Source organism: Stenella coeruleoalba (assembly GCF_951394435.1).
Source record: "Stenella coeruleoalba genome assembly, chromosome: 19".
NCBI lineage: Eukaryota > Metazoa > Chordata > Mammalia > Artiodactyla > Delphinidae > Stenella > Stenella coeruleoalba.
In genome coordinates this window covers 13,018,709-13,045,113 of record NC_137165.1, presented here as the reverse complement: position 1 = coordinate 13,045,113, position 26,405 = coordinate 13,018,709, and the positions used below count along the sequence as shown (strand labels likewise).

General features: G+C 48.9%; 2 protein-coding genes across 4 annotated transcripts in view; one reads left to right on the top strand and one right to left on the bottom strand.

Annotated features, from left to right (window-relative positions):
- Positions 1–108: 108 nt before the first annotated feature.
- TSR1 (TSR1 ribosome maturation factor) lies at positions 109–9,121 on the bottom strand. The gene is made up of 15 exons (XM_079904812.1): positions 9,013–9,121; positions 8,722–8,825; positions 8,179–8,398; positions 7,925–8,059; positions 7,129–7,553; positions 6,200–6,359; positions 5,610–5,767; positions 5,155–5,351; positions 4,237–4,399; positions 3,777–3,887; positions 2,902–3,034; positions 1,153–1,269; positions 602–742; positions 423–497; positions 109–297 (listed from the first exon to the last, which is right to left on the bottom strand). Exons 1-15 carry the CDS (start codon positions 9,107–9,109, stop codon positions 119–121), a joined length of 2,415 nt encoding a protein of 804 aa, XP_079760938.1. The 5' UTR covers positions 9,110–9,121; the 3' UTR covers positions 109–118.
- A 112-nt stretch (positions 9,122–9,233) lies between these two features.
- SGSM2 (small G protein signaling modulator 2) overlaps positions 9,234–26,405 on the top strand; it is a 37,642-nt gene continuing 20,470 nt past the window's right edge. For 2 of the 3 annotated variants that reach the window (XM_079904427.1, XM_079904425.1), the window contains exons 1-2: positions 10,391–10,527; positions 15,019–15,094. In XM_079904427.1, the coding sequence (XP_079760553.1) occupies positions 10,471–10,527; positions 15,019–15,094 (133 nt within the window). In that variant the 5' untranslated portion in view covers positions 10,391–10,470. Of the gene's footprint in view, positions 9,961–10,390; positions 10,528–15,018; positions 15,095–26,405 lie in introns of those variants that run through there. The other variant, XM_079904426.1, reaches the window with a different exon arrangement.

Sequence of the window (26,405 nt, the reverse complement as noted above, 5' to 3'; positions counted from 1 at the left end):
GGAGCAGCAGACCTTAAGTAGGCTTAAGTAGAAAACATAAACTGCCCAATCACAACCTACAGGCTCCCAACCCTAGAGTGCTAACTAGTAGCAATGAGACAGAATCCCACTGAATCCATTATTCCATGTCCATTTCAGGCACTGTTGAAGAAATCTCACTTTTCACCCAAGGTACTGGTTCTGGTACATATGGATCATAAGTCCATTTGGGGAAAACTCTTTTATAGAGGTTCATCAGTACTGTGTCCTGAGATTTTAGCTTCCCATCAAAACTGCACTTCATGTGGCCGTGAGTACCTACAAAGAAAACAGCACGAGTTGGTCAAATTCAAGAGGAAATTTTAAAGCAGTGGTCTAACCCAACAGTCATTTAGTAGCACTGGGGAAATCTAGACAAGATCCCAAATCCCACATTCTCTCACCTAAAGGCTCCTTGATGTGTCCCCTACGGCCCCACTTTGTTCTCAGTTCCACCGGTTTAAACCACAGCACATCCTCTTAGAATCAAACACACAGAAGACCAAGATGAAACATTTATCCATAATATATAAATCCAACCTTCATCCCACAAAGGCAATTGGATCCCATCTGTCGCACCTACCTCTGTTGAAGAACATGTAACGCACCACTGCCATCTTAGTAAAAATTTTGAAAGGATGACCACTCAGAACAACTCTCTTGATGACCATTCTGTCTGGATCCACTGACAATAGATAGCCTGTGGCAATGAGGCTGTGCATTCCTAAGGGGCAAAAGCAGGGCAGCAGGAGTCCATAGGTCAAAGCCTTCATTTATTGTCCAGTCCATTTAAAGACCTATGCGAGATCTTAGGGAAACAAAATAGGGGTGTACTATGCTGCCCCTCCTGGGTTCATGGCAAAGATCACTAAGTGATATTCCTGCTGAGCCTATCCTCAGAACCTACCCTAAACACAGCCCTCTGAGCAGCCTCTACCAATTAGCTATGGTTTGCAAGCAAGATAAAACCCCATTTGTCATCCTTGCTTCAGACCCAATATGAGGCTGAGATTGGGATATTTTGAAAATCATCATTACCTTTTTTGTGCCATTTGGCCCCCAAATTTAAATACAGAAAGCAGTTAATCTTACTAAGAACCCACAGGCCTATTCACCTCTGCGAACTCAACTTACCATTGCTGTTCTGTTTGAAAAGCAGCACAGATGCAGGAGGAAAAGTGATAGGGGCATATACTGTCACCACCAGAGCCGAGTCAGCAGTCAGGAATCTCTGAAATTTATGTTTATCCGCTGCCATAAAGGTTAAAAAAATAAAAACCAAAAAATATTTTGAGAAACAATAGGTAATCCAGAGGCCTGTGAAAAGCGGTATCACTGCAACTCTTAAAGCTAAGGCAACTAGTGTTTCTTTATCCCACTAATTCTCCAAACATTTTCTGGCCTCAATACAACTGAAAGATACAACCCAATCCTATCAGTGATTTTTCAACTGGAGGCAGAATCTTGGAGCTTAAACTATATTTTGGAGTTGGAGAAAGTTCTCCAGGTGATTCTGATACACATCACCCCCACCTCATTTGAGAACCAGTGCTTTACAGAAAAACACTTCACTAATTCAACAGCTCTTAGTCTTGAGCAAGGATTGGCAAACATTTTCTGTAAATGGGCAGATAGTAAATATTTTAGGCTTTGTGGCCATATAGTCTCTGTTCCAACTACTCAACTCTCCCTGTAGCACAAAAACAGCCACAGACATTTTTTAAAAATTAAACAAGAAAGCACAACTGGGGCTTCTCTGGTGGCGCAGTGGTTGGGAGTCCGCCTGCCGATGCAGGGGACACGGGTTCGTGCCCCGGCCCGGAAAGATCCCACATGCCGCGGAGCGGCTGGGCCCGTGAGCCATGGCCGCTGAGCCTGCGCGTCCGGAGCCTGTGCTCCGCAACGAGAGAGACCGCGACAGTGAGAGGCCCGCGCACCGCGATGAAGAGTGGCCCCCGCTTGCCGCAACTAGAGAAAGCCCTTGCACAGAAACGAAGACCCAACACAGCCAAAAATAAATAAATAAAAAATAAAAATAAAGGAATTCCCTAAAAAAAAAGAAAGCACAACTGTGTTCCAACAAAACTTTACTTAACAAAACAAGCAGTGGGACAGATTTGGCCAAGGGCCAAACTTTACTAATCTCTTCTTGGGGACTATCTAGATCTTGTCTTTACCTTCAACAGAAACCCTTTTTAATACAGTATTAACCCTTTTTAATACTGAATGTTATAGGGAAACAAAATATTTTAAGGGAAAGAGAAATCACTCCTTCATTTAGACAGCATGGCTGGTGAGAAAAGAATTATCCAGAGCATCCATCAATGCTGCCTTTATCCCCTTCCTCCGGTCATTGCTGAGAGCTGAGAGTGTAGGTAATGTTCAGAAGCCCCCAAGTTAATGCAAACATCTTCCCACTCCTAGTACGTAAGAGCACAATCATTTTTTGTCATAAAAGTATTCCTGGTCACCACTCTCTAAATTCTCATGCAGTCTCAACATCTCAGAAGCCACACACTCTGCTTTATCCAACTGAGGGCACCCCTAGGCTTCACCCACACGGCCACTGGCACAACGGATGCCAAGGGTTCCATGACACATCATCTCTAGGAAGCAGCCAACTCCTATCCAAAACCTCCTCTGCAGCAAATACTCATGGCAGAGAAGCCTCAGCACCACACAGAGGTTGCATCACTGGGATGCTTCAGACAGGTTCAGACACTTTGAATGGAAACATCATTGGCTCCTAAACCAGAGTACTGAAAATACCTCTAACCCAGAGACTGAGAGTTTGAAATGGTGTATTCTGCATCTCTCCCCAAATCTCAGTCCCCTAAAAGACAGCAAGATGGACAAGAACCCAGAAGCTTCCCTACTGCTTACCTGCAGTGTGCTGAGAGAATAAAGGTGAGGCTCGGAAGCGCCTGAATCCACAGTGGAAGATCAGCTCCTCTTTAGCTTTCACAGGTTCAGTGCTGCCAGCGTGCCGGCTCACCACCATATTAAGTACTGACATCTGGGGACCAAATAGGAGAACAGAACTTCATATCAGGAATAGAACAGCCTAACCCGCAAGAAGGCAAACCAAACCAGCAGATTAGATTCACTCTAAGAACTGACAGTACTAATTTATGGTGGAGTGTAGATGAAGAGACACAAATTCACCTTTTACCTTCACCAACAACTGGCATTCAAATCGAAAATATGCTGGTGTTCAGAGCTCTCATGTCCCTGCTACACTAGGTGACCTTCCCATGTCTAGCGTGCAAGAGCTCAACATCTGCCACAAAATCAGTGCCTACAAGTCACTCACTCACCACACACCTCTAAACCACACTCATTCAAGACCCTTCTTGCCTCAACCCTTACTCACAGTGACCAAAAGGCCAGAGCTCTCACATATACCACAACCTACATGACTGCTGGCCATCAAGAGAAAAAAGATCTATACCTTGTCAGGAACCCTGTTTATTTTCATGGATGCCAACCCTTTGTTAAAGTGTGACCTGACAAACGTACTTCTCTCAGAGAAGTCTCAGAACCACACAGAGATCACGTCACTGAGATGTATCAGACAGGTTCAGACATGTTGGGTAAAACCATCATCGACTTCTCTGTCCTCCTCTCTGACTTCTAATCACAAAGGCAGACTTTTGCGTCCCAATGAGCAAAACGTCAGTCACATAAAACTTCAGACTGCCAGACAAAACTGGTTGGAAAGTGTCATAACTCCCGTTTCCCACAAGACGCTAACTCACCTTCTGTTCATGAGGTAGTAAAGAAAATGCAATCAAGGGTGCACCTCGCTTGAAGTGCTCAACCACTGAGACAGGGACTTCAGAGACATGAAGTGTGACATACCAGCCAACCTGCCAGAAGAAAGCAGAAAACAATCATGCAATTACCCTTAAGGTCTCAATAATGATGAAGCATTTCTCCAAATATGTTAAAAAGTCTCTCAGACTACCATAAAGCCAATCCTCAGCCTTCAAGACGGCCCTTCACAGATGCCTCAACTACCTTGATTAAGCTTTTTCAGCTAATATCTCTGATACCTCTTTGTTCCCAATATCACTCTTACCAATGACTCAGTAGCTCCTCTAATTCAGCTGTAGGCAGCACAAAACTAATTAAGGTACTCATGCCAACAGAAGGAGTAGAGGGGGCACCTTGGCAAACGAAAACAAATTATAGGGATGCACAAAGGAAGGCAGATACCTCAGCTCCTTCAACCTCTTTTTCTTCAATCTCTTTAAAGATGCGTCTCCTAGTATTAATAAAGTTCTGAAACTGAAAGATCCGAGCATAATCTTGAGGGAGGTTTTCCTTAGGATCCCATGGAGATGTCCGGAAGCTCTTGAGGCCTCTGTATTTCTGAAATCTAGAATACAGAGGATATTTTAAATAAATCAATAGTGAAACTTATATGGTGCTACTTAACCGTTTCACTCAACTCACTTCTAAAATGGCTAAGGCTTAAAAAGAAGAAAAAAAAAAAGAAAAAAATAAGAAAAAATTTTTTTTAATTTTTGAAAAATAAATAGGTAAATAAAATGCCTAAGGCTTTAGCTTAAAAGAATTCACTATTTCTCAAAATAACCTAACAGCTTAAATCAGAACCACACTCCAAAACAGCCTGAAACAAGTATTTCAGCACCAAACCCCAGCTTCTTAAAAGTATTTACAGCGGCTCCCTGGTGCATATCAGGGAGTGGCTCTTTAACCTGACTAGCAAGATCCTCGATAAAAGCCTTCTCTCTCTAATATCCAGCATAAACTCTCTGGACTCACCTTTAGAGCAAACAGGATCATCTACATCTTCATTCTTTTATTCTCACTGTTCTACCCAAACTTCCCCAAATCTCCAAATGTTATATACTTTGAGTCTTAGCTCCAAAGGAAGCATTAATCACAGCATTTCATTCAGTAATGTACTGTAACATTATTAGTCTGTACTACACAGTCTAGAATATGAACATTGTTTCCCGTATGTCTGTCTTACCTTCCCGTATAGTATTAGCCCTTCAGGAGCAAGAACAATGTATTTTTCTTCTTTTACATCACACTGACATAGTTCTGAGCCACGTTAAGTTTTAAATAAAAACATACTGATTGATCTTAGACCTGCTGACTAACCGAATTCTAGCAGCCACGTCACGGGGGGTATCTACTTCATCTGGAAACATCTCTTCCAGTCTTTCTTGTTTATATTTCTCCAGCATTTTTCCCTCAGCCTCTTCATCCACTTTCTCATCATACAGATCATCATGCACGGACTCTCCTAGAGTCACAGTTTCACATTCCTCCTCTTCTTCCTTTTCACTACCCTCATCCTGTAGAACGAAGGATTACAATTTCAGAGGAAACTCATATCTCTACCTTAAAGGCCATCGAGCTAAAATAATTCTACTAGATACCTAGTCCAAACCAATATCAATTCTAATAGAGACTACGTTATAAAACAAAGTCTCATTCCCGGCAACAAAGTCATTCCTAAGAAACTGACCACACATACCCCTTAAGGTCAGGAATGCACCTTGCCTTGCATTTGGGGCTGTACACAGAAGTTGCCCAAGGGCCCATTTCCTTACCTGAGATTCCTCTTCCATAAAATCCTCACGTTCTATATCATCATACTCATCTCCTTCCCCACCACTTTCGCCATCCTCATCCAAAATCCATTCAGCTTGATAACTGGATGTTCCTTTGGGAACCTTCTTTACTACCTTGGAAGTTTCCTTCAATAAGTCTGTAAAAGCCCAAATGAGTTAAGTAAATTATAAACCTCCTTCCCTCCCCTATTACTTTGGGCATTCTCACATAGGCAAGATATTACACATTGCTACCAATACCAGGAACTCTGGCAGGCACTATAAACAGAACAGACTACTTCCCAATTTAATTCAGCTGCCTCAGAACTAGCAATACTTAACACAGCTAAATAAGTCCTATAATAAATCAGAAGTTGTTTATCTGTTCGTTAGGAAACAATAACGTAAGTAATTTTGAGAAACGAAGTAAAGCTGTGTGCAGTGTTTGCTTAGTGAAAACACATAGCCTTTGGAGGTAAGAGAAGACTTCCAAATACTTCCTCATCCTACTCTACCTTATAAGGTCCTCACCGAGCAGCTAGACAAAACCCACAACTCTAGGCCAGAATTTTAAGTTTGCCAATACCAACCATTTGCTTCACTCAGCTCCTCCTCCGTGGGCCAGGTCTGTTCCCCCTCCATTGGATCTGGGATAACCTCTGTTTGCAAAGATTCTTGTCTCTCAGGGTCTGCCTTCATTAGGACCTTCAGGTCTTCCTCCATATCAACTACAGCATCTGTAGCACAAATCTGAAAACCCAAACAGTTGATGGTCAATTAAATATTAGCCAAAAATCGACTAAATCTAACATAATAACCAGAAAGATCTAGAAATAAGTCCTCAAATAGAAGAATAGAAAGTGAAAACTTGCCAGAATTTTTCAAATGGTTCTATTTCCTACCATTCTAAGTCTTTACCTCTGCTTGGCTCTTGAGACCTTGCATAATCTGGTCTCATGCCTACCTTTTTATTACATACCTTACTCCCATCAAGCTGTTATCTTCAGAGTTCAAAGAAACCCTCTGATCCATCACTTTGCCTAGGTTCATGTTGTCTTTATTTGCTAGGATATTCTTCCATCTCTTTTCAACTCATAAATCACGTTCATCCTTCTCAACACCTGGCTCAAGTCTGATCTCTTCTGTGAAGCTTGCCAGTCTTCTTTCTCAACTTCCACTGCAGGTGTGCACCTCAGCCACGCTTTCTCAGTCTTTATTTCACAGGTCTTTGCCATTTTTTTCTGACCTAATTAAGTTGTCTAAGGAAAGAGACTACAACCTGTGTGCCTTCTATAACTCCAGAGCCAACTGCTATGCAATTGCTACAAAGTACTGGATAAGTATATGATATAGCAACTTATTTGTAGTTGACTACTGCCTTTTTTCGAACTAGCCGTTACCTCCAGGGACTAGGATAGTTGTCCAAGTGTGCAGACAGACTACCCTCTCTGTAGTTCCCATCCTCTGCCAGCTTACACGTGAATCTACAATACATAGTTTTTAAGAACACCAATCTTACCTCCATTGCCATGCCTGGGTCCTTTGGGGATCTGATCACTCTAGGATTTAAAGGGAAAGGGTCCATAGGGGCATCTATCTGTTTCATCTGGAAATCACCATGTCCAACGATATGCAGCAAGTTATTTACATTCAGAGCCTGCCCACGAACATAGCCTGAGATCTTCAAGGTGCCCAACAAGTTATTCTCTTCACTAGGCACAAAGTCAACAGCATGAGCAAATAGGTAGGCGTGCCGATCTCGAAAGGCAAGATGCCGTTGCTTTTGGTTAGCCAACTGCCTGAGCAGCATCCCTGCCTCCTGTTGAGTGTCTAACAGCAGGAGTTTGTCATCAGGAAAGCGCTTCTCCACTGCTTTACTTAGCTTCTTCCTGACATCTGTTTGTTTCTTCAGTGGGAGGCCCGAAACCCCCTGGACAGCTAATGCTGTGAACAAAAGAGAAAGGGTATCATGACTTGTTGCCTCACTATATGAAAATCCCCCCTGTGGCTCACAAACAAGCTAACAGTTCAGTTGTGAGTCCAGAGATCACTGGGAAACCCAACACTCCGCTACCCTAAAGAAATTTCACAATAAAACCAAACTTCACATTCTTCTTCTTTCTCTGGGCAATGGGCAGTCCAGAAATAAAAAGACATCTTGGTAGGTAACTTGTAAACAATGGATCAAGTTAAGGCCATACATGTACAACCCTCCAATAGTATCAAGCATCAGACATAGTGTCTGGCAAATTGTAAGTGCACTATACATGCTAATCACTTCCTTCCTTGGCCTCCAATACTCCCAACTCACTTACTATAGGTGGGAAGGCCCTGAGCAAAGAGGCAGGAAAGGCAGTAATCCCCAGTGCTATCCCAGCCTTCTAGTGGATCAAGGAGGAACAGGATGGTATCAGCCACTTTAGCCATGTCTAACACAGTGTGCAGATCCCCTGGAAACAGAAGACAAAGTCAGTAGGAAGAGGTGGTTGCCATCAGCACATTATACTAAAAAAATATTACCACTAATACGCAAAACATAGTGATAGAAAATATTGTTGTATGCTCTAACCTGGTCTTGCAGATGTAAAAAACCACCGATGTTTCAAGCGGGGGCATAACAGCATAAAGCTATGGGTGCTTCCCCATTCATTCAAGTGTACTGTTCCAGTGTCCCTATCCTGAAGCAGTCGAAAGGCCTCTGACAGGGAAATCCTGTTGTGCAGGGGAACCACCAGTACCTGATGAGGAGGGCCATCCTTGCTGCCGAGCTGTCTCTTTTCTGCCAAAACCTGAGGAAAGAAAGGATCAGAGAACATCTCAATGTTTCAGTACTTTGTTTCAGTACTGCATTTCCACCAGTACAGATGCCCACCCCGACCCTCCAACCAGCATCTCTCTTGTAAAAGGTGTCACGTATGCCAAGGAGGTGGGCAGGAGCTAGGAACAAAGCAAAGAATGCTCTAGCATTAGTCTGGGCCAGCACGCCTGACACGTGCTCTAGGGTTACTCTCCATCCCTGGCCCCTTCCCAGGGTCACATTTTCTAGTTCGAGGCATTACCCGCCTAGAACGGTTGTGAAGCCACACCATTCCCCAATCCCGCGTCCTCTCACCGCCTCCTTCTTCTGCTTTCGGAGCTGGCTGGCACGATGCCTCTGGTCCACTTTGCTGAGATCTTTTCTCACCTTCTTGCTTAGGGTTTTCAGTGCTAGACGGCCTGTAGGGAGACCAGAAAAGGCTCTTGCGCAGGGCACTAGCAGGTCAGGAAAGGAGATCCCTCTCTGCTCTCCTCAGAGCCTTTGCGCGGGGTCCAAGCCGGAGTAGGTAGGAGCTCATTCTGGGCATGAAGAAAAGCAGTTAATACCGACTAAACATCCCTTATTCCTCCAACCCTACCTTCTTACCCTTGCCGTCCCGCTGCGCGGATCCCCGACCCCGATGCCGCCCGCCCTTATGAGGTTTATTCTGCTGCTTAAGCGGGCCAGAGCGATGAGCCGCCATGCTGCCGCTCACGTGTACCAATTCGGCACTACTTCCGGGCCGAACCGAGCGCTTCCGGTCCCCGCCTTGGGGGCGTGTCCTCGCCCGGGGGGCAAGGCTCCTCGTGTCCTCCCGCTAGGGTTATTTCCACACGCTTCTGAGGGCACGGCGTCAGAGTCTCCACAAAACCTGCTCGTAAACTTTTACCAGGCGGTGGTCCGCTGTTGCGGGCTTTAAAACGCCGGATGTAGACTCGAGGTTTGGGCTTTCAGTCTCGGAAAGCTGTTTTGCTCCCTTGTATTTTTATTTTTTGCGCTATCAGGTTGCATCACTTAGGGAGAGTCTCCATTTGTGCGATAGAGGGCTAAGCCCCTCCTCTCACCTAGCTTTGTGCACGCCGCTCCTCAGTTTGCAGCAGCAGGTGTTCTTTGTCACTTTAAGCAACCTTTTCTCGCCCTCAGTGCCCAGGTGGGGCTGCTTAAGTCTACAAGGCAAATCGTGCAGAAGGCGCTTGTCTCACCTCCACAGGTTCCGTACAAGTTCCTGCTGGTCCCAGTCACTCCAAGCTGCGCCCCCACCTCCCACGTGTGTGTGTGAAGGGCCAGACGGGACGTGGCGACCCCTCGGGGGAGGGACGGCTGACCGTGACTCTCGCGCCCTTAGGGATAGCCGAGCCTCTGCAGACGGGGGCTGCTAAGCTCCCACTCCTCTTCCCAAAAGCTTTGCAGCTAAGGGCGCCCAGCTGGCAGGGGTGTTTGGAGAAACTATGGCGCTCCGCGGCCTTTCTCCCAGCCAGGGGACTAACACTGGCTTTCCCGTGGCCAGACTCGAGGCGCGGGGGCCCCGGCCCTTCCCGTCGGGAAGACGAGCGGGTAGGAATCAGGGGACGTCTAGCTGGATGGGGGCCAGCTTCGGCCCGAGCGACTCACCCCTCAGCCATGGGGTGCCGGGCGCGCCTCGCCTCCCCGCCCGGCACTGGGCGCGGCGGGCTGCTAGCTCTCACAATGCAGGTTCGCGCCCTCGGGGCTGGAGAGGGCGCGTTGCCATGACAACGGCCACCGTGGCACGCGCCCGGGCACGGTGCCCCCCCTCCCGACCCCCCCCCCCCTTCCAGTGGCTGAGCGCACCACCACCCCCGCCCCCGGCTGTGGGAAGGGGCCGGGCCAGCCTCCTGACGTCGGTGCGGGGCTCGGAAGATGGCTGCAGAGCCCAGCACCGGGCAGTGGCTGCGGCGGCGGCGGCGGTGGCGGCGGGCGGGGAGAGCGGCGGGCGGGGGCTCCTCCTGGCGCTTGGGGCGCTGAGCCGAGAGGCGCGGAGGCAGCGAGGGCGCGTGGGGGGCTTAGGCGGCCGCTGGGCACCACCTTCCCGTCAGCCGCCGCACGATGGGCAGCGCGGAGGACGCAGTCAAAGAGAAACTGCTGTGGAACGTGAAAAAGGAGGTAAAGTCGGGGTACGGAACCCCGGGGGCTCGCGTCCCTGTCCGCAAGGCCCAAGGGACAGAAAGATCTGCGCCCATTCCGGGGCGCGGGCGCTCGCTGGCCTTGGGCGGGGGCGGGGTCCTGGACTGGTTTGCGGTTCCCGCCCCACTCCCGGATCAGGGGGCAGCTCTCCTCGGCCCCAGGGGCTAGGCCGGCGCTTCAGGGTTAGTTTGCTCCGCGATTCCGCAGCTCCCCGCCCTGTGAAGGCAGCAGCTCTGGGAGACCGAGGTCGGGGGAGGGGTGGCGGCAATTTCTGGAGAACCCGAGCTGCCCATTCATTGCCCGCGCCGCCTGAGGAGGGGGCGGGGCCCCTCGCAGGCCTCCTAGAGCGCTAAACGGGTGACTTGGGGGTTTAGCTCCGGTTTGCCCTACACCCATTCAGTTATCTTTCTGGGAACCGAGTCTCGGCTGTAGGAGGGTTCGCCGCACACCTCACTGCTTCTCACTCCACGCCCACCTCCCTACCCAGAGGCCAGGGGGTGTTTTGAGGATGGTTTTTAAGACTCAAGATTATTTTCCTCTTTGGAGGAGTCCCCCCGCCCACGTCAGAAAGAGAAAAAGTCCTTCTCTGTACTAATGTCCTTTACTTTGACCCTGCCCTAAAAGCCATTTCAATTTCATGGTGGTGATGGTGGGGGGTGCCCGTATGACTCACCCGCAAATGAGAGCTGGAGAGTTCAAACCCACAGAGTGGATTAGAATGGATTAGGCCTCTGGATGGAGCCACGAACTCCTCCCACCTACCTCTTTGTCTGCCAGATGTGTAAACTCGATGAGGGCAGGACACCCATCCGTTTTGTCCAGAACTCTGTATCCGCATAGGCACTCTGACTATTTGGTAAATAAATCTGCTGATCTTGGAGACTGCAAAGTCTGATGGGAATGCATAAACTTTGGGATAGTCTGGACCAGCTCTTTGTGACCTTGAATAAGTTACTTAACCTCTCTGAGTCTCAATTTCTTCATCTCTAAAATAAGGATAGTGATATTCACCTCATATATAAAAGTTTACCATATTGGTTCCCTTACCCTTTCCTAGAGTTTCAGGACTGGAGAAGACTCTGGGTTCTTATAAAATCCTGGAAGGCTCTAGATCGTTCTCCCGCATTAATTATGGCCTGGCTATTGTGCCCTAACTTTTGTTTCCTTCCCTTCTGTTGGCAAAGAAGTAGTTGAAGCCATCACCTTTTCCAACTGTGTGTGAGAAGCTCTATTGTGCCTTTGCTGTGAAGTGGCCAAGTGAGAGGTTTTTTAGGCCAGGAGTACATCAAATTAGAATTTAAGCCCCAACTCTGGTCTCCCCAAGGAAAAAAGAAATCTTAAATCTCAGTAATTATCCTCAGGAAACAAATAGTCTAGTGACAGAGACTTATATGAACAGTATAAACAAGAACAAGCCATACCCAAACTATGGGCACATGTGCTAGCATTGTTGGTGTGTTCCAAATTTGGGGTTGGTCAGGGATGATGGGAAAGATTTGGGGGAAGGCAGTATTCAGAAGGCTGTCTGTACTACTCCCAGAATGATTCTTAAACAAATGTAAGAAATGTCCAGAATATGCCACAGCTATGTGTATTACCTGACAGAGGTTGACCCGCTCTGAACTCTTAGTTCCCTTCCCCCTTCAGTGCTTGATTTCAAGAGAAATAAAATCCTTTCTTGTCCTACAAGTAGGGACAGTGCGGGTAATTGTAGGCAAGTCTGGCCTTTCATGAAGGACTTGTAGTATAATTCTTTTTTTTTTTGGCTGTGCTGCACAGCTTGTGGGATCTTAGTTCCCCCGTCAGAGATTAAACCTGGGCCCCAGCAGTGAAAGCGCCGAGTCCTAACCACTGGACCGCCAGGGAATTCCCAGGGTATCTATAGGTCCTCCTAATCCAAAAATCTGCCCCAACAGTCTGCTTCAGATGCCTGCAGGTCTTTGAGCTGTGACATTATGCTCTGTTTAATGCAAAACCCCTTGGGAAGTAATCTAGGAAGGTTTTAATAGTTTAGAGTGCAGGCTCTATTTACAATAGCCAGGACATGGAAGCAACCTAAGTGTCCACTGACAGATGAATGGATAAAGAAGTTGTGGCACATACATACAATGGAGTATTACTCAGCCATGAAAAGAAACGAAATTGAGTTATTTGTAGTGAGGTGGATGGACCTAGAGTCTGTCATACAGAGTGAAGTAAGTCAGAGAGAGAAAAACAAATACCGTATGCTAACATATATATATATGGAATCTAAAAAAAAAAAAAGTTTCTGAAGAACCTAGGGGCAGGACAGGAATAAAGACGCAGACGTAGAGAATGGACTTGAGGATATGGGGAGGGGGAAGGGCAAGCTGGGACGAAGTGAGAGAGTGGCATGGACATATATACACTACCAAATGTAAAGTAGATAGCTAGCGGGAAGCAGCCGCACAGCACAGGGAGATCAGCTTGGTGCTTTGTGACCACCTAGAAGGGTGGGAGGGAGACGCAAGAGGGAGGACATGTGGGGATATATGTATATGTATAGCTGATTCACTTTGGTATAAAGCAGAAACTAACACCACTGTAAAGCAATTATACTCCAATAAAGATGTTAAAAAAAAATAGAGTGCAGAATCGATCCGATCCCCCTTTACCTAACCGCTAACCATGAGCACTTTGCAGCAGGGAGGAGACTCCGGGTCCTTCCTCCCTCCTCCCCAGACTTCAGAAGCTCTACCACCCTCCAAACCAAAGTGAGGGCCTGGGGAGCAAGGGCAGCATCAGGACACTGGACACAGGACACTGTCCAAAGAATGGCAAAGACTAGCTGTCCCAGAGCTTACTGTGTCTGTAAGATTTAATGTTGGGATTGAGGTAATCCATCCCTCTAATCTTCAGTATTAGTATTTGTCTCCTGGCAGGTTCCCCCAAGGCATCAAAAGTGCATGGTTTAAGTGTTGGGAGCAACTAGAACCTCATATACTCCTGCTGGGAGTGTAAATTGATACAACCACTTTGGAGAGCAACTTGGCAAAATCTAATAATATAGAATATACTCATCAGAAATTCCTTGCCTAAAAATATAAATCCAAAGAAATGAGCACCCGTGTTCACACAAAGACATGTCTAGAATGTTCACAGCAGCACTACCCATAATAGCCCCAAATTGGAAGCTACCCGAATGCCAGTCAGTCGTGAGTTGTTCACACAATGGAGAATGAACACTGCACATCCACATACAACATGAACAGATCTCACAGTCACACCAAGGAGCAAAAGAAACCCAGTCACAAAAGCTACACAGTGAGCCATTCCATCTATAAAAAGTACAAAACCCCGCAAAAGTGCTCTATGATGTTAGAAGTCAGGATAGTGGGTACCTTTGAGGGAAGTAGTGACTAGAAGGAAACATGGCAGAGTTTGGGGGTACTTTAGGGTGCTGGTCACGTTTTGTTTCTTGATCTGATGCTGGTTTCATAGGTGTGTTCAATTTGAAAATTCTTCAAACTGTGTAATTATGATATATACCCTTTTCTATTTGTACATCAATTTTTTTAAATTAATTTATTTATTTTTGGCTGCGTTGGGTCTCTGCTGCTGGGTGTGGGGGTTCTCTAGTTGCGGCAAGCGGGGGCCACCCCCCGCCGCCGTGTGCAGGCCTCTCACTGCAGCGGCCCCCCCACCGCTGCGGAGCACGGGCTCCAGGCGCGCGGGCCTCAGCAGCTGTGGCACACAGGCCCTAGAGCGCAGGCTCAGCAGTTGTGGCGCCCGAGCCCAGTTGCGCCACGGCATGTGGGATCCTCCCGAACCAGGGCACGAACCCGTGTCCCCCACACTGGCAGGCGGATTCCCAACCACTGTGCCACCAGGGAAGTCCCTGTACATCAATTTTAAAGTTTTTTTTTTTTTTAAGTGCTTTCTAAAGAAGGCTGTGACCGCTTACCTTACAAGGCATTCAGAAGCTTTTACATCCAGGTAGGAACCCAAACATAGGGCTTTACCTAGACAGAAAGAAGACTGGGCTTGTGAGCATGTGGGGAGTGTCCCTGAGGCCTAGATGGACGTGTACCCCTACCCTCAGAGAAGGGAGAAAAGGAGGGTCAGGTTGTTTATCTGGAGCCTGTACTGAAACAGTTTGTCCCTAAAGGACAGTGTGTCTGCCCACAGGCCCTTCTGCAGCTAAGTACAGATGTGCAAATAGCATCCCACCCCTGTTCTCTATAGCAGGGCCCTTCCTCCTGGGTTGGAATATCTGTACTGATTGATTGGTGGGTTTATAGCATCTTTTTTCCTGGTTTCCTTTCCAAGATGTTGGTGCTATCTGTACAGAAGAAACTTTGCTTCCTCACCCCTCCCTTTCCTATCATCTACTCTGCAGGTGTCTGAACCCAGACCAGGGGGGCAGAGCCAAGCCATTTACTTGCTCACAGGCCTTCGGTCAATCAATTAATCAATCAATCAATCACGACGCTGCCCATTTATTCACAGGTGAAGCAAATCATGGAGGAGGCTGTCACCAGGAAGTTTGTGCATGAAGATAGCAGCCACATCCTTACTCTATGTGGTGAGTGAGCGACTGGGGGATAATGGGAGAGGGGTTTAAAAACTGAGGACACTATCTTGGGGCCAGGGAAAGATGAGTCCTCAGGTTCAGTAGTTCTCAAATCTGGCTGCAAGTCAGAATCAACTCAGAAGCTTACGAAAGGGATCTCTGGGTCCCATCCCAGACCTACTGAATCAGGATCCCCAGGGCCCAAGAATCGCCTATGTGTGTCTAGTTCCCAAGGACAGTAGTGCTCAAATTTTAGCATGCATCAGAGTCACCTGTAGGACTTGTTCAAACAGATTCCTGGGTCCCAACCCTGGAGTTTCTGATTCTAGTCTGTCTGGGGCAGTCCCAGGAATTTGCATTTCTAACAAGTTCACAGATGATGCTGACACTGCTGGTCCAGAGACCACACTTTAAGGGCCATTGTCCTAGGTAGTTGGGTTTGGGAACCACTGCTCTGGTTTATCTTTACATTAACTTTGGGGAAGGGTCTGTGCTTTTGGATGCTTTCTGTGCCACATCTATTTTCTTTTTTTTTTTTTTTTTTTTTTTTGCTGTACTTGGGCCTCTCACTGTTCTGGCCTCTCCCGTTGCGGAGCGCAGGCCCAGTGGCCATGGCTCATGGGCCCAGCCACTCCGCAGCATGTGGGATCCTCCCGGACCGGGGCACGAACCCGCGTCCTCTGCATCGGCAGGCGGACTCTCAACCACTGCACCACCAGGGAAGCCCCACATCTATTTTCTAATTAATCCCACCTGTGTTGCTCCAGCATCCCCAGCTATCCAAGCACTCAACTGCGTGCAAAACAACATGAGTGTAAAGGAGGGATAGCCAAGCCTTCCCACCTTAGAAAGGAGAAAGTCTGTAATAAACCAACGCTTCTGCCTCAGTGTGAACACTTTTGCTTTTGTAGGAGCAAGCCTGTCCCTACACACAACTGAATCTTCTTGGATTTCCAGGAATTTGACCTTCTGTTTGCCATCTTTTTTTTTTTTTTTTAATTTATTTTTGGCTGTGCCAGGTCTTAGTTGCGGCATGCAGTATCTTTTGTTGCAGCACGTGGGCTTCTCTCTAGTTGTGGCGTGTGGGTTTTCTCTTCTCTAGGTGTGGTGCGCAGGCTCCAGGGCGCGTGGGCTCTGTAGTTGGTGGCACGCAGGCTCTAGTTGAGGCACGTGAGCTCAGTAGTTGTGGCGCACGGGCTTGGTCGCTCCACGGCATTCGGGATCTTAGTTCCCTGACCAGGGATCGAACCCACGCCCCCTGCTTTGGAAGGCGGATTCTTTACCACTGGACCACCAGGGAAGTCCCCCATTTGCCACCTTTATGTTGTTTTCCTTGGCCTCTGAGATTGGTGTTCATTGAAGGGAGGTTGTGCATTTCTGAGGTGAAGGAATGAAAGGAGGAGATACGGGAAGGAACACTTTTGACAGTAGCATGGTGAGGCCGATAGAGCTGCCCCTCCCATCAGTCCAGCAGCAAACACTGAAGGTCCCCCAGATTCCAGATACTGTTCTCCAGGTAGGGAAACAGCAGTGGCAAGATGGACAGCGTCTCTGCCCCGGAGGATTACATTCTGTGGGCAGAGAGACAGAAAACAAATGTATACGTGAATATATCCTGCAATAACAGGTGTGGCAACAGCTACGGAAAAAAAAAGAGAAATGTGGGAGGGCGACTGGGGAGAGGCAGCCTGTGAGCAGAGCCCCAGTGACAGACTGAGGGTTCAGACAAACCCTGGTGCTCTGCTTACTTCTCAAGTTGTTTTGGACAAGTTTCTTAACTTCTGTCCCCCACAGTTTGCTCCTCTAAAAACAGGGTGGTGATTCCCAACTTAAGGAATTTTTGTGGGTATTGAGATGATACATGTGAAGGTTCCTGGCGTTGTAAGAGATGAGAAAAATGTCTGTGTTTCCTCCTCTTTTGGATGTTAAGCCTGAAACTAGGTTTGCAGGATTTGAGGTCCTACTATCTCCCTTTCGGGTAAGTTTCCCTGGTTCTTTGAGATGATATAACGATTCTCAGGTTTGCAGGAGCAGTCTGATCCTACTTTTCTCGGGCAGAAGCCCTGCTGGGGAAAAAGCATGCTTGCAATAGGTGACTTTGACGAGTGTTAGAACCCTACTCCCTTCCACCTGTGCTGTGTTCCCCTGACGTCAGCCAGTGTCTGTCATTGTCACCAGAAGGGCTCTACGGGTGGCCCAATTAGTCATGGCCTGGTGCTAGGCTTCGTCCAGAGCACACACAGCAAACACAGAAAACAGAATAAAATAGCACAGACAGCTTGCGCATGGGCGCCACATGTGGGCGGCCGTAGGTAAATGGGGGAAGAGAGGCAGGGGAAAAAGCTGTTGGCGTCCCACCATCAGGTCCATTAGGGTGAGGAGAAACTGTCAGCTCTCCTCTGATGAGTCCAGGGGCCCCCAGGAAGCAGTAGGCCTTTCATTTTTGCCTCTTGCCTTGAAGCCCATGGCTCTTTCCAGCAGGCGGGGATAGCACCTTCAAAAGGAATGATTCTTCTACTTTCAGCCAATTTCAGTCACGGAACTAGAACAAGGGTCTATGAAATAGACCCAGGTCTCCAGGGTTCTAAGATCAGCCCCAAAGCAAGAGGAGCCCTGTTCTGCTGGATTTCGGGAGGTGCCTTAGGTCAAAGTGCAAACTTAAATGGCCACAGGGTCGAACGAGAAAAGTCCGGGTGTGGGACAGCAGGCAGTGGTGGGGACTGGGGTGAAATGGGTAGCACTTGCCATGTTTGAAGGGGGCAGCCACCACTCAGCTTCTGAAGGAATGCTGGCCCTGGCTTACTATGGCCCTTGTTATATTTTAAGAGAAGTCGGAAGTCTGGGTTTTTACATGAAATGAACCAATTTTTTTTTTTTGAAATGAACCAATTTTTAAATGCTGATAACTAATTCCCATTAAAAAAAAAAATTGTGTGGGCTAAACAAAAGGCATCTGCAAGCCTCTGCCAGTTTGCTGCCTCTGCTTTGGGCTTAGTGCACAGTCACGGAAGGGAATGCTAGCAGGAGGGGCTCCCGATAGTATAAAGCTAAGTCAAGCCCGGGCATCTGAGACCCACGGGAAAAGGAATCTTTATACTTTGTTGAAAATGGTGTTCAGTGGTGAGGGGGATCTCAGTTCGGGCTCCAAATAAGGTTGGTTTAAAGCAGTGATTATCGAGACTTCCCTGGCAGTCCAGTGGTTAGGGCTCCGCACTTCCACTGCAGGGGGCACAGGTTTGATCTCTGGTACGGTAACTAAGATCCCGCATGCCACCCAGTGTGGCCAAAAAAAAAAAAAAAAAAGGAAGCAGTGATTATCAACCGTTTTTCCTGCCTGCATCACACAGTGAAATCATAATCAGGGATTCCTAGGGGGAGGCAGAGAGAATAGACATGTACTGATGGAAAACTCCACTCTTCTGGCTTTTTGGAGATTCTGAAATGCCAGGCTCCTTCACCCCCTGGAAAAATGCTCAGAAGTGCATTTTTAGTCTGAAGTGGTCCCAGTCTTACCCTGGGTCTTGCAGTTGTCCCAGCCACATCCAGGATTCAGCTTTGTTCTTGGGGAAGTGGGAGTGCAGAGAAAGTGCTGAGAGAAAGGGAACAGAGTGAAGGCTGTGAAGACTGGATTAACTGTGCAGTGAGTGACCCCTTTTACTAGAGCTTTGTGGAGGGCTGGGGTCCTGGGCCCCCCTGCCCTGCCTTGGCCCCTCTGTTCATCGCAGAGTGTGGCTAGGGGGTGACCGAAGAGGGCAGGGCCTGAGCAAGATGAGCTTCCCTGAGCTTCCTTAGAATACAGACATTTGAACCGGAAACAGAACCTTTCTGGAGAGCCTTAGAAATGAAACTGAAGAATCCCTGGGTCAAGACCTGGCCCTGGGCAAACCCAGGAAAGTTCCTGTTCCTCAAGGGGAGGAGTGACACTCCCAGGACTGACGAGAAACGTGCATGTGTTGTGTTTGCTGTGCTTGTTCCTAAACCTGTCTGTCTAGAAGCCGGTCAGGCCCCAGCAGTAGGAGCCTTGTGAGGAGGCCTTGCTGGCAAACCCAGCTGGCAGGGAGGGGTTCTGCGTGTGCTGTTCTCCTACCACAGAGCAAGGCTGCATTGCTGCTCTGAGGCACCCCCTGCCAGCCCCCAGGACCTGTGTGACTGTACCCGTGCACTGGAGAATAGGCCCAAACCCCACTGTTGGGAAAAGGTTCTTGGATATCTCGTCTTCATCTTAAAAAGTCATGTCAGGGGCTTCCCTGGTGGCGCAGTGGTTGAGAGTCCGCCTGCCGATGCAGGGGACACGGGTTCGTGCCCCGGTCCGGGAAGATCCCACATGCCGCGGAGCGGCTGGGCCCGTGGGCCATGGCCGTGAAGCCTGTGCATCCGGAGCCTGTGCTCCGCAACGGGAGAGGCCACAAGAGTGAGAGGCCCGCGTACTGCAAAAAAAAAAAAAAAGGTCATGTCAAGTTTGCGTTTTGCTCCATAATATGGCCTCTGAAACTTTGTGCTGCTGAATGAAATTAATGCTTCCTGTTTTTCTGTGGCTTCCTGAACCCCCCGGGCGTAGGCTGCCTATCTCCTGCCACCCCAACCCCCAGAGGGCAAGGTGCTCTTAAATTTTGCTTGTGGGCAACTCAAGGTCGGGGTTAAACAGCAGACTGTCCTAAGTTTCACCTTTGAACTCCGCATTTGTAATAGCAATACGACTGCGCATAGAGTGCCCAGTTACTCTTCCCATCAAGGGGTCTGGGGTAGTTTAGGCCTTAACCGAGGAGCACTGTGCCTCCCCTCCCCTTTGGCTCAGAGGGGAGCATCTGCCTCCACAGTGTCTCTGTTTGTTCCATTCTAATTGGGCGCTGAGGTTGGATTTTAACCACTGGTGGGTAGAAGGGCTTTAGGAGGCCCACAGAGAGGTTCCCGGCCTGGCAGAGCAGGTTCTCAGACTGGTAAACATCTCCTTTTTCTGGCCACAGGCACTGGGGGCGGGACCCAGACCAGCCCTGCCCCTCAGTCCTTAGGTTCCCTGCCCTCCCCGCGCTGATCCGTCCACCTGAGGGTTGCTTCAGACTGAGGATGAGCTGTAATGGGAGACGGGGGTGGAGTCTGTGGAGCTGGGAACCACACCAGGGCTTTATTAACCCGCTGCCTGTTGCTAAGCAGCTTTCATTAGCCGGGAAGTTCAGCCGCAGCAAGCTCCTCTGGGGAATGGCAAGGAGATGCTAATGAGCTGGGAGAGAAGCAGGTGTGACGGGGGGCGCGTCCCACCTGGGGTACTGCAGCCAGAGGTATTTCAGCACTTCCTGAGATTCAGGCACTAGCCAGTTTTTACTCTGTCTCTCTTCAGTGAAAGGGATTCCTTCTCTCTTCTTCCCGCCCACACTGAATGAACAGCTCATTCTCAGCATATCTGGCTTCCACTTTCCATGTGGTAATGATCCAGTAGGAAGAAAGGCCCTCTGGGAGACTGGCTCCCCTCGCCCTGTCTTGGGGCGTGGCTGAGGGCACGTGGTGATGGTCTGTAGCGGAGACGTTGGAGTCCGGCAGACCTGACCTGCGTTCACAGACTGACCATGTCACCAAGTGTGTGACCATGGCCACTTATTCAGCAACTCTGAACCTACGGAATAAGGTTGATGTGAGGATTAAAAGAGTGATGCGGGTAAAGCAGACAGCATGGAGCCAGGTATGCAGTAGGTGCTCAGTAAATGTCGTCACCACCACCAGTGACATTCTACTTTGTTCTTGAAAGTGATCTTTTAACCTTCCCCATAAAGCCTCCTAGAACCTTCTCCAGGATTCCATTTAGGAATCCATGTCTCTGAGAGTTTTGAGCATCTGGACAATCAGAACAATTTGAACTCTGGGAACCCAATCAAGGAATTTGAAAATATTAAGAAATTATTATTGATTTTTTAGGTGCAGTGCAGGTATTAGGTACATGACTCTTTAAAAGAGTCATCTTTTAGAGAGACACACTAAAATATTTATGGACAAAAATACATGATATGTAAAATTTGCTTCAAAATGATCTAGGGATAAGGGGAAAGTGGTTGGAGGTGGTATAACTAAAACAAGATTGGTCCTTCCTTGATCATGGCTTGTGTTGTGTGATGGGTACTCGGGGGTTCATTACATCATTCTCTTTACTTTTGTATATGATTGGAATTTTCCAAGATGAAATGGTTTTTTTAAAAAGAAGGAAGAGGAGGAGGAGAGGATGGGTGGAGGAAGAGAGAGAGATAGCAAGTGTATGCAGCTTTTTTTTATAGGATATTTTTTATTTCAAAAAGTATGTATTGAATGCATCCTTAAACCTTAAACAGGATTCTGGACACGTAAGCCTGCCGAACAGACAAATAAGTATGGAAATCTGCCCCACCTTCTGGGTGTTGGAACTGGATGTTGGGTACTGGAGGGTGGGGTCTGGAGTCACGTAAATATAGAATATTTTATTATTATTATTTTTAAGGCCGTGCCACGCGGCATGCGGAATCTTATTCCCCCACTAGGGGTCAAACCCATGCCCCCTGCAGTGGAAGCGTGGAGTCCTAACCACTGGACAGCCACGCCAGGGAAGTCCCAGAATACTTTATAGGAATAGATCAGCATTAAATACTAGTCACTGAATTTTCATAATTTAATTTGTCTTGTAGACTGTTGTGTTTGATCCAATACATAGAGATAGTCCCACCCCCGAGCTGGCCCAGCCTCTGTCCCCAAGTCCATGTACAGACATCTGTTAGTGGTGGAGGCTTCACAGCCTAGAACCTGTGCCCAGGGGCGGTGGGGAGAACAGGGAAAGGGAGCAGATGTTGCTGAAGGGTCCTCCCTGATCCTGGACCCCCAGCTGGAGTCAGGAAGGACCTGCTGTCGCTGAGGCTGCTGCCTTCCCTTCCCATCCTTGGTCTTTTAAAACAACGACAGGGTCCGGGTGGGGGACCTGGGTAGTTCTAGAGAGCGAACACAGAAGAGACGGACGCAAACCCAGCCCTTCACCGGCCCACACCAGGCCAGTCATCACCTGGCTGCCAGACAGTAGGACGGTCAGTCATGCGGTGGCCAGTCATGGTGAAATCCAAAAAGAGGAGGAAGAGTAGAAACCCAGGACACTGGGCCCCCACCATGAGGGAGCTTCTACAGGGAAGGCCGAAGTCCTGAGTCCTCAGTGCTGACCAAAACCGCTGAGGCGAGCTATGGAGGCTGGTTTTGTAAGAAAAACGAGCGTTTGCAGCTCTCCTGTCCCAACAGAAAAGCTCTACCTGATCCCTCTCCCCATAAGTCACTGGCAACGGGAAATCCTTGACCTTGATGGGGCTACAGCCATGCCTGTCTAGAGGGGGGTGGGGAGAGCTCTGGTGACCACAGCACACGTCCTCCCTCCCCTCCCTGTCCTGCCTTCTCAGGCTGCCAAGGGGGCCCTCTATGGAGACAGGCCCGAGGAAGGGCACCTAGAGTCTTTCCCTTGAGATCAAGACCTAGCCCTTCTTCAGGGAGGCAGCTGCAGATGACCTGTCACAACAGTTATCACAACATCTAGCTGCGTGGCACATACACGACTTTACTGAGAAATTTTATGTGCGGGGAAGCAGCTAAACGGTGTAACACCTAAATGGCGATGTAGGGCCAAGGGAGGTGGTGGTGTGTTTTATTTTAATTGGAGAAATTACAGAACAGTTATGTACAAATGGGAAGTATCTAATAGGAAAAAAATTAAAGATACAGGAAAGAGAAGGGACGCTTGCTGGAGTGATGTCCTTGAGAGGTGAAAGGGGCTGAAATCCAATGTGCAGGTGGGAGGGGAGGCCTTAGGGGGAGCACAGCCAGAGCACCTGTAGGTACCCGAGGGAGGGCAGGGCACGGACACAGCGCAGGAAGGAAAGGCACTAACGCTCAGCCGTCACCTGCCATGTTCCGGGTGCTACGAAGAGCCTTGTGCCCCTCTGCACAGGCTGTTGCCTTTAGTCACTCAGCGCCCCCTGAGGTGGGACCTGTTCCTTTCCCTCCCTGCAGGTGGAGCTCAGAGAGACTTAGTGGTCTGCACAAAGTCAAAAAGCTAGTAAGGAAAGGAACCAGGGTTTGAACCCACATCTGTCTGACTCTAAAGCCTGTGTTGCCCAGGGATGGGTCCCCCTGTGAGGCCTACCCAGGAGTGGAGCCTGGAGGTGTGGGGCATTGAGGGGAAGTTGGAGGCATAGCTTGGATCACCAAACAGTGGACTCGTGATGTCCAGAGACACTCCGGGAGACGGCGGGTCTCTTGTCGAGCTGGGTGAGGCTGGCACTGGCCTGGTTCCCTGGCAAGCCAGTGTGAGCACTGCACATGCAGACTCTGCCCTGCATCCCCAGCAGGGCAAGGAAGATGGGTATGTGTGGTATGAACTTCAGTTCTCTCACTTGCTTGGTTCCAGAGTATCAGGGCAGTGCTTTCTCCTCCCAGTGAAAGTCTGGGTGGGAGAGTTGCGTTCTTGTTTCAGGGCTTTGAACAAGACTGAGTGCCACCCCCCTCAAAGCTGAAGCAAACCACCAGCATCACCAGTGCAGGCGGAAGGAAAAATGTACCCTTGTTACCATAGAAATGCTTGTTCCGCGTGGAGGCAGCCGTCACAAATCCCTGGTGGAAATAGCTGGCCGGGGAAGTGGGGAGGGGAGAGACGTAGGATGCCTGGCCTCGCCTCTTTGCTCCCCTCACTTCATCCGCTACAAGTGAAATGTTGACTCCCTCCATGGGCAGTTGAGGAAGTTCCTACTTAAAAAAAGGCTGCCCATCCTACCCATTCCTCTATCTCCAGGGAGGCTGCTCCTCTCCTGGAAATCTTGGTTTCACCATCCAAGGCTTTTAAAAATTCTGCTCTGAGTAATGTCCTCCAAAACTCCAGGACCAAAACAAGCCACTTGTGGCTAGCTGCTCCAGCCAGCGCTTTCCTCACCTGGAAGCTGAACTCGCCTGTTGCACAGATGGCAGCTGGCAGAGGTGGGGAGCAGGGGATGCAGGACACATGTGCTCCTCCCATTATCAACCCCTCCTGGCTCAGAGCCTTGGGCCCAGCCTTCATGTCAGGCTGTGCTAACTGGGTGCTGTGTCCCTCTACCTCAGCCAACTGACCTACTTCTCTGAAGGCCATTCAGTGGGTCCCCCTATTACCAGGCTGGGCTTGTCCAGGCCCCTTGGCCGCTGAACACAGCTTAAATGTGGATATGCGTGTGAGAGCCGGGGATTGTTTCTGAGGCCCGCTGGGCTGACTGAGGACCCTTCTCAACCACTGCTGCGTTTCCTGGCAGCCATGGCTTTAGTCCATTCTCGTGGGCTCCTGAGACACCTAAGCTTGTCCCAGCCCACTGAATTGTTTCTCCGGTCCCTACGCAGCTCAGATCACCAGTGGCTACCCTAAGCAGAGCCCAGATCATCCTGTGGGAGGGGGAACCAAGCTAATCTGCAGACCCTGTTTGCTGTGGGAGCTGGTGATGGGGTGGGTGCCCATGGACAGACCCAGCCTTTCTGAGTTTCATGACTTTCAATTCACCTCCAGGTTGGAGAGAATCTCTAGCATCCTTTCATGATGGAATTATTGTTATTATTTTGAATCGGTAACCTGGCTCAAATATCAAAACTATACAAAAGGTACACAGTGAAAAGTCTCACTCCTTTCCCTGCCCCCATTCACCCACTTCCCCTCCACCTACCGGTTTCCACACCAGTAATCCTACCACTCTTCCTTCTTGTGCATCCTTCCAAGTTTTTTGTCCTGATTTTTTTTTTAATTCTATTCTTTGTTTACCCCACCCTTTTTGTAATCAAAAGGTATCATTCAGTCAAACTGCTCTGCATCTTGCTTTTGGAGACCTTTCCGTCATTAGTTCCTGGAGATCATTCTCATTCTTTTTCAGAGTGGCATAATATTATACGGTATGAATGTGCCGTATTTACTTAATCTGTCCTCTATTGATGGACAAGGGGATAGTTTCCAGTCTTCTGCTGTTGTAACTAAGTAAGCTTGATTCTGTCTGTAAGCTAGATTCTCACAAGAGGGGTTACTAGGTCAGAGGTTATTTGCAATGTTCATAGACAGTGCCACATTGCCACCGTAGGGGGTCTTACCAATCCAGCAAGGTCTGAGAACATTCAGTAAACTCCCAAGTCCCTTCCCTCTCTATCTACTGATGTCTCCTCTGTTCTAAATTGGACTCCTTGGAATGGTTAAATCAGTAAGTAAGGAGTTTGTGGGAGGGGCCCTATAAGATTCCATTAGCACTTGTGGTCTCCAATCCATGTAGCATTTGTTGAGCCCCGTATCTTTTTTTTTTTTTTTTTTTTTCTGCGATACGCGGGCCTCTCACTGTTGCGGCCTCTCTCGTTGCGGAGCACAGGCTCCGACGCGCAGGCTCAGCAGCCATGGCTCATGGGCCCAGCTGCTCCGCGGCATGTGGGACCCTCCCGGATCGGGGCACGAACCCGTGTCCCCTGCATCGGCAGGCAGACTCTCAACCACTGCGCCACCAGGGAAGCCCGAGCCCCGTATCTTAATAGACTTTAGGGACATGTCAGAGACTGGTGAGGGACAGTCCCAGGGCTTGTCTGGGCTGTAGTTCACTGCTTTTCCTTGGGACGATGGTGCCAGACCTTGTCAGGGTGGGATGTCCACAGCAGGGTGCTAAAGTTAAAACTATTTCCACTCCTGCCCACTCCGAGTTGCAGTTCCCTGAGCCTTGCTGTCAGTTGGATAGGATGACAGAGTAGAAAGGGTACCCTGGGCTCATCCGGTACCATAGCTCCAAAGGCCACTGGAAGACCAAGGTGGGGAGTGAGAGGATCATGCCTGTTGAGTCATGTCTGTTTCTCTGTTTCAATTCATTCACCCAAACCTTCCCATCCCAACCAGTGACCAAAAACAGTGTTGACTTTTATCAATTAGTACGTGTTTTTCTTATGTGAAGTGATCCGAATGATGTCAGGGCTGTCTCTCCCCTCTTTTGGGGCAACCAGAGTGGCTGCGGGTGGTGCTGGGAACCCTGAGACAGGGGCTCCTGAAACCTTCACGTCACGGCTGGGGACCAGGGCCCAGACAGCTCAGTTAGAAGGGGGATGATTTCGGCTGACTTGGTGCTTTGGCTGTGATGGGCGTCTCCTCCAGGGGCCTCTGTGTGATCTTCTCCCTGGAGAAGGGTGCTTGTTGGTCTGTGAGAGGGCCTCCTGGGGAGCACAGACAGCTGCAGAGTCGGGCATTATTGCTGATAGCTCTACAGCTGCAGTTCTGAGTGTGGTGTTCTCTGTATGTGGGGAGAGGCCAGGGGGAATCTCTGTACTTGCACATCTGTAAGTGTCGATCAGTGGAAGT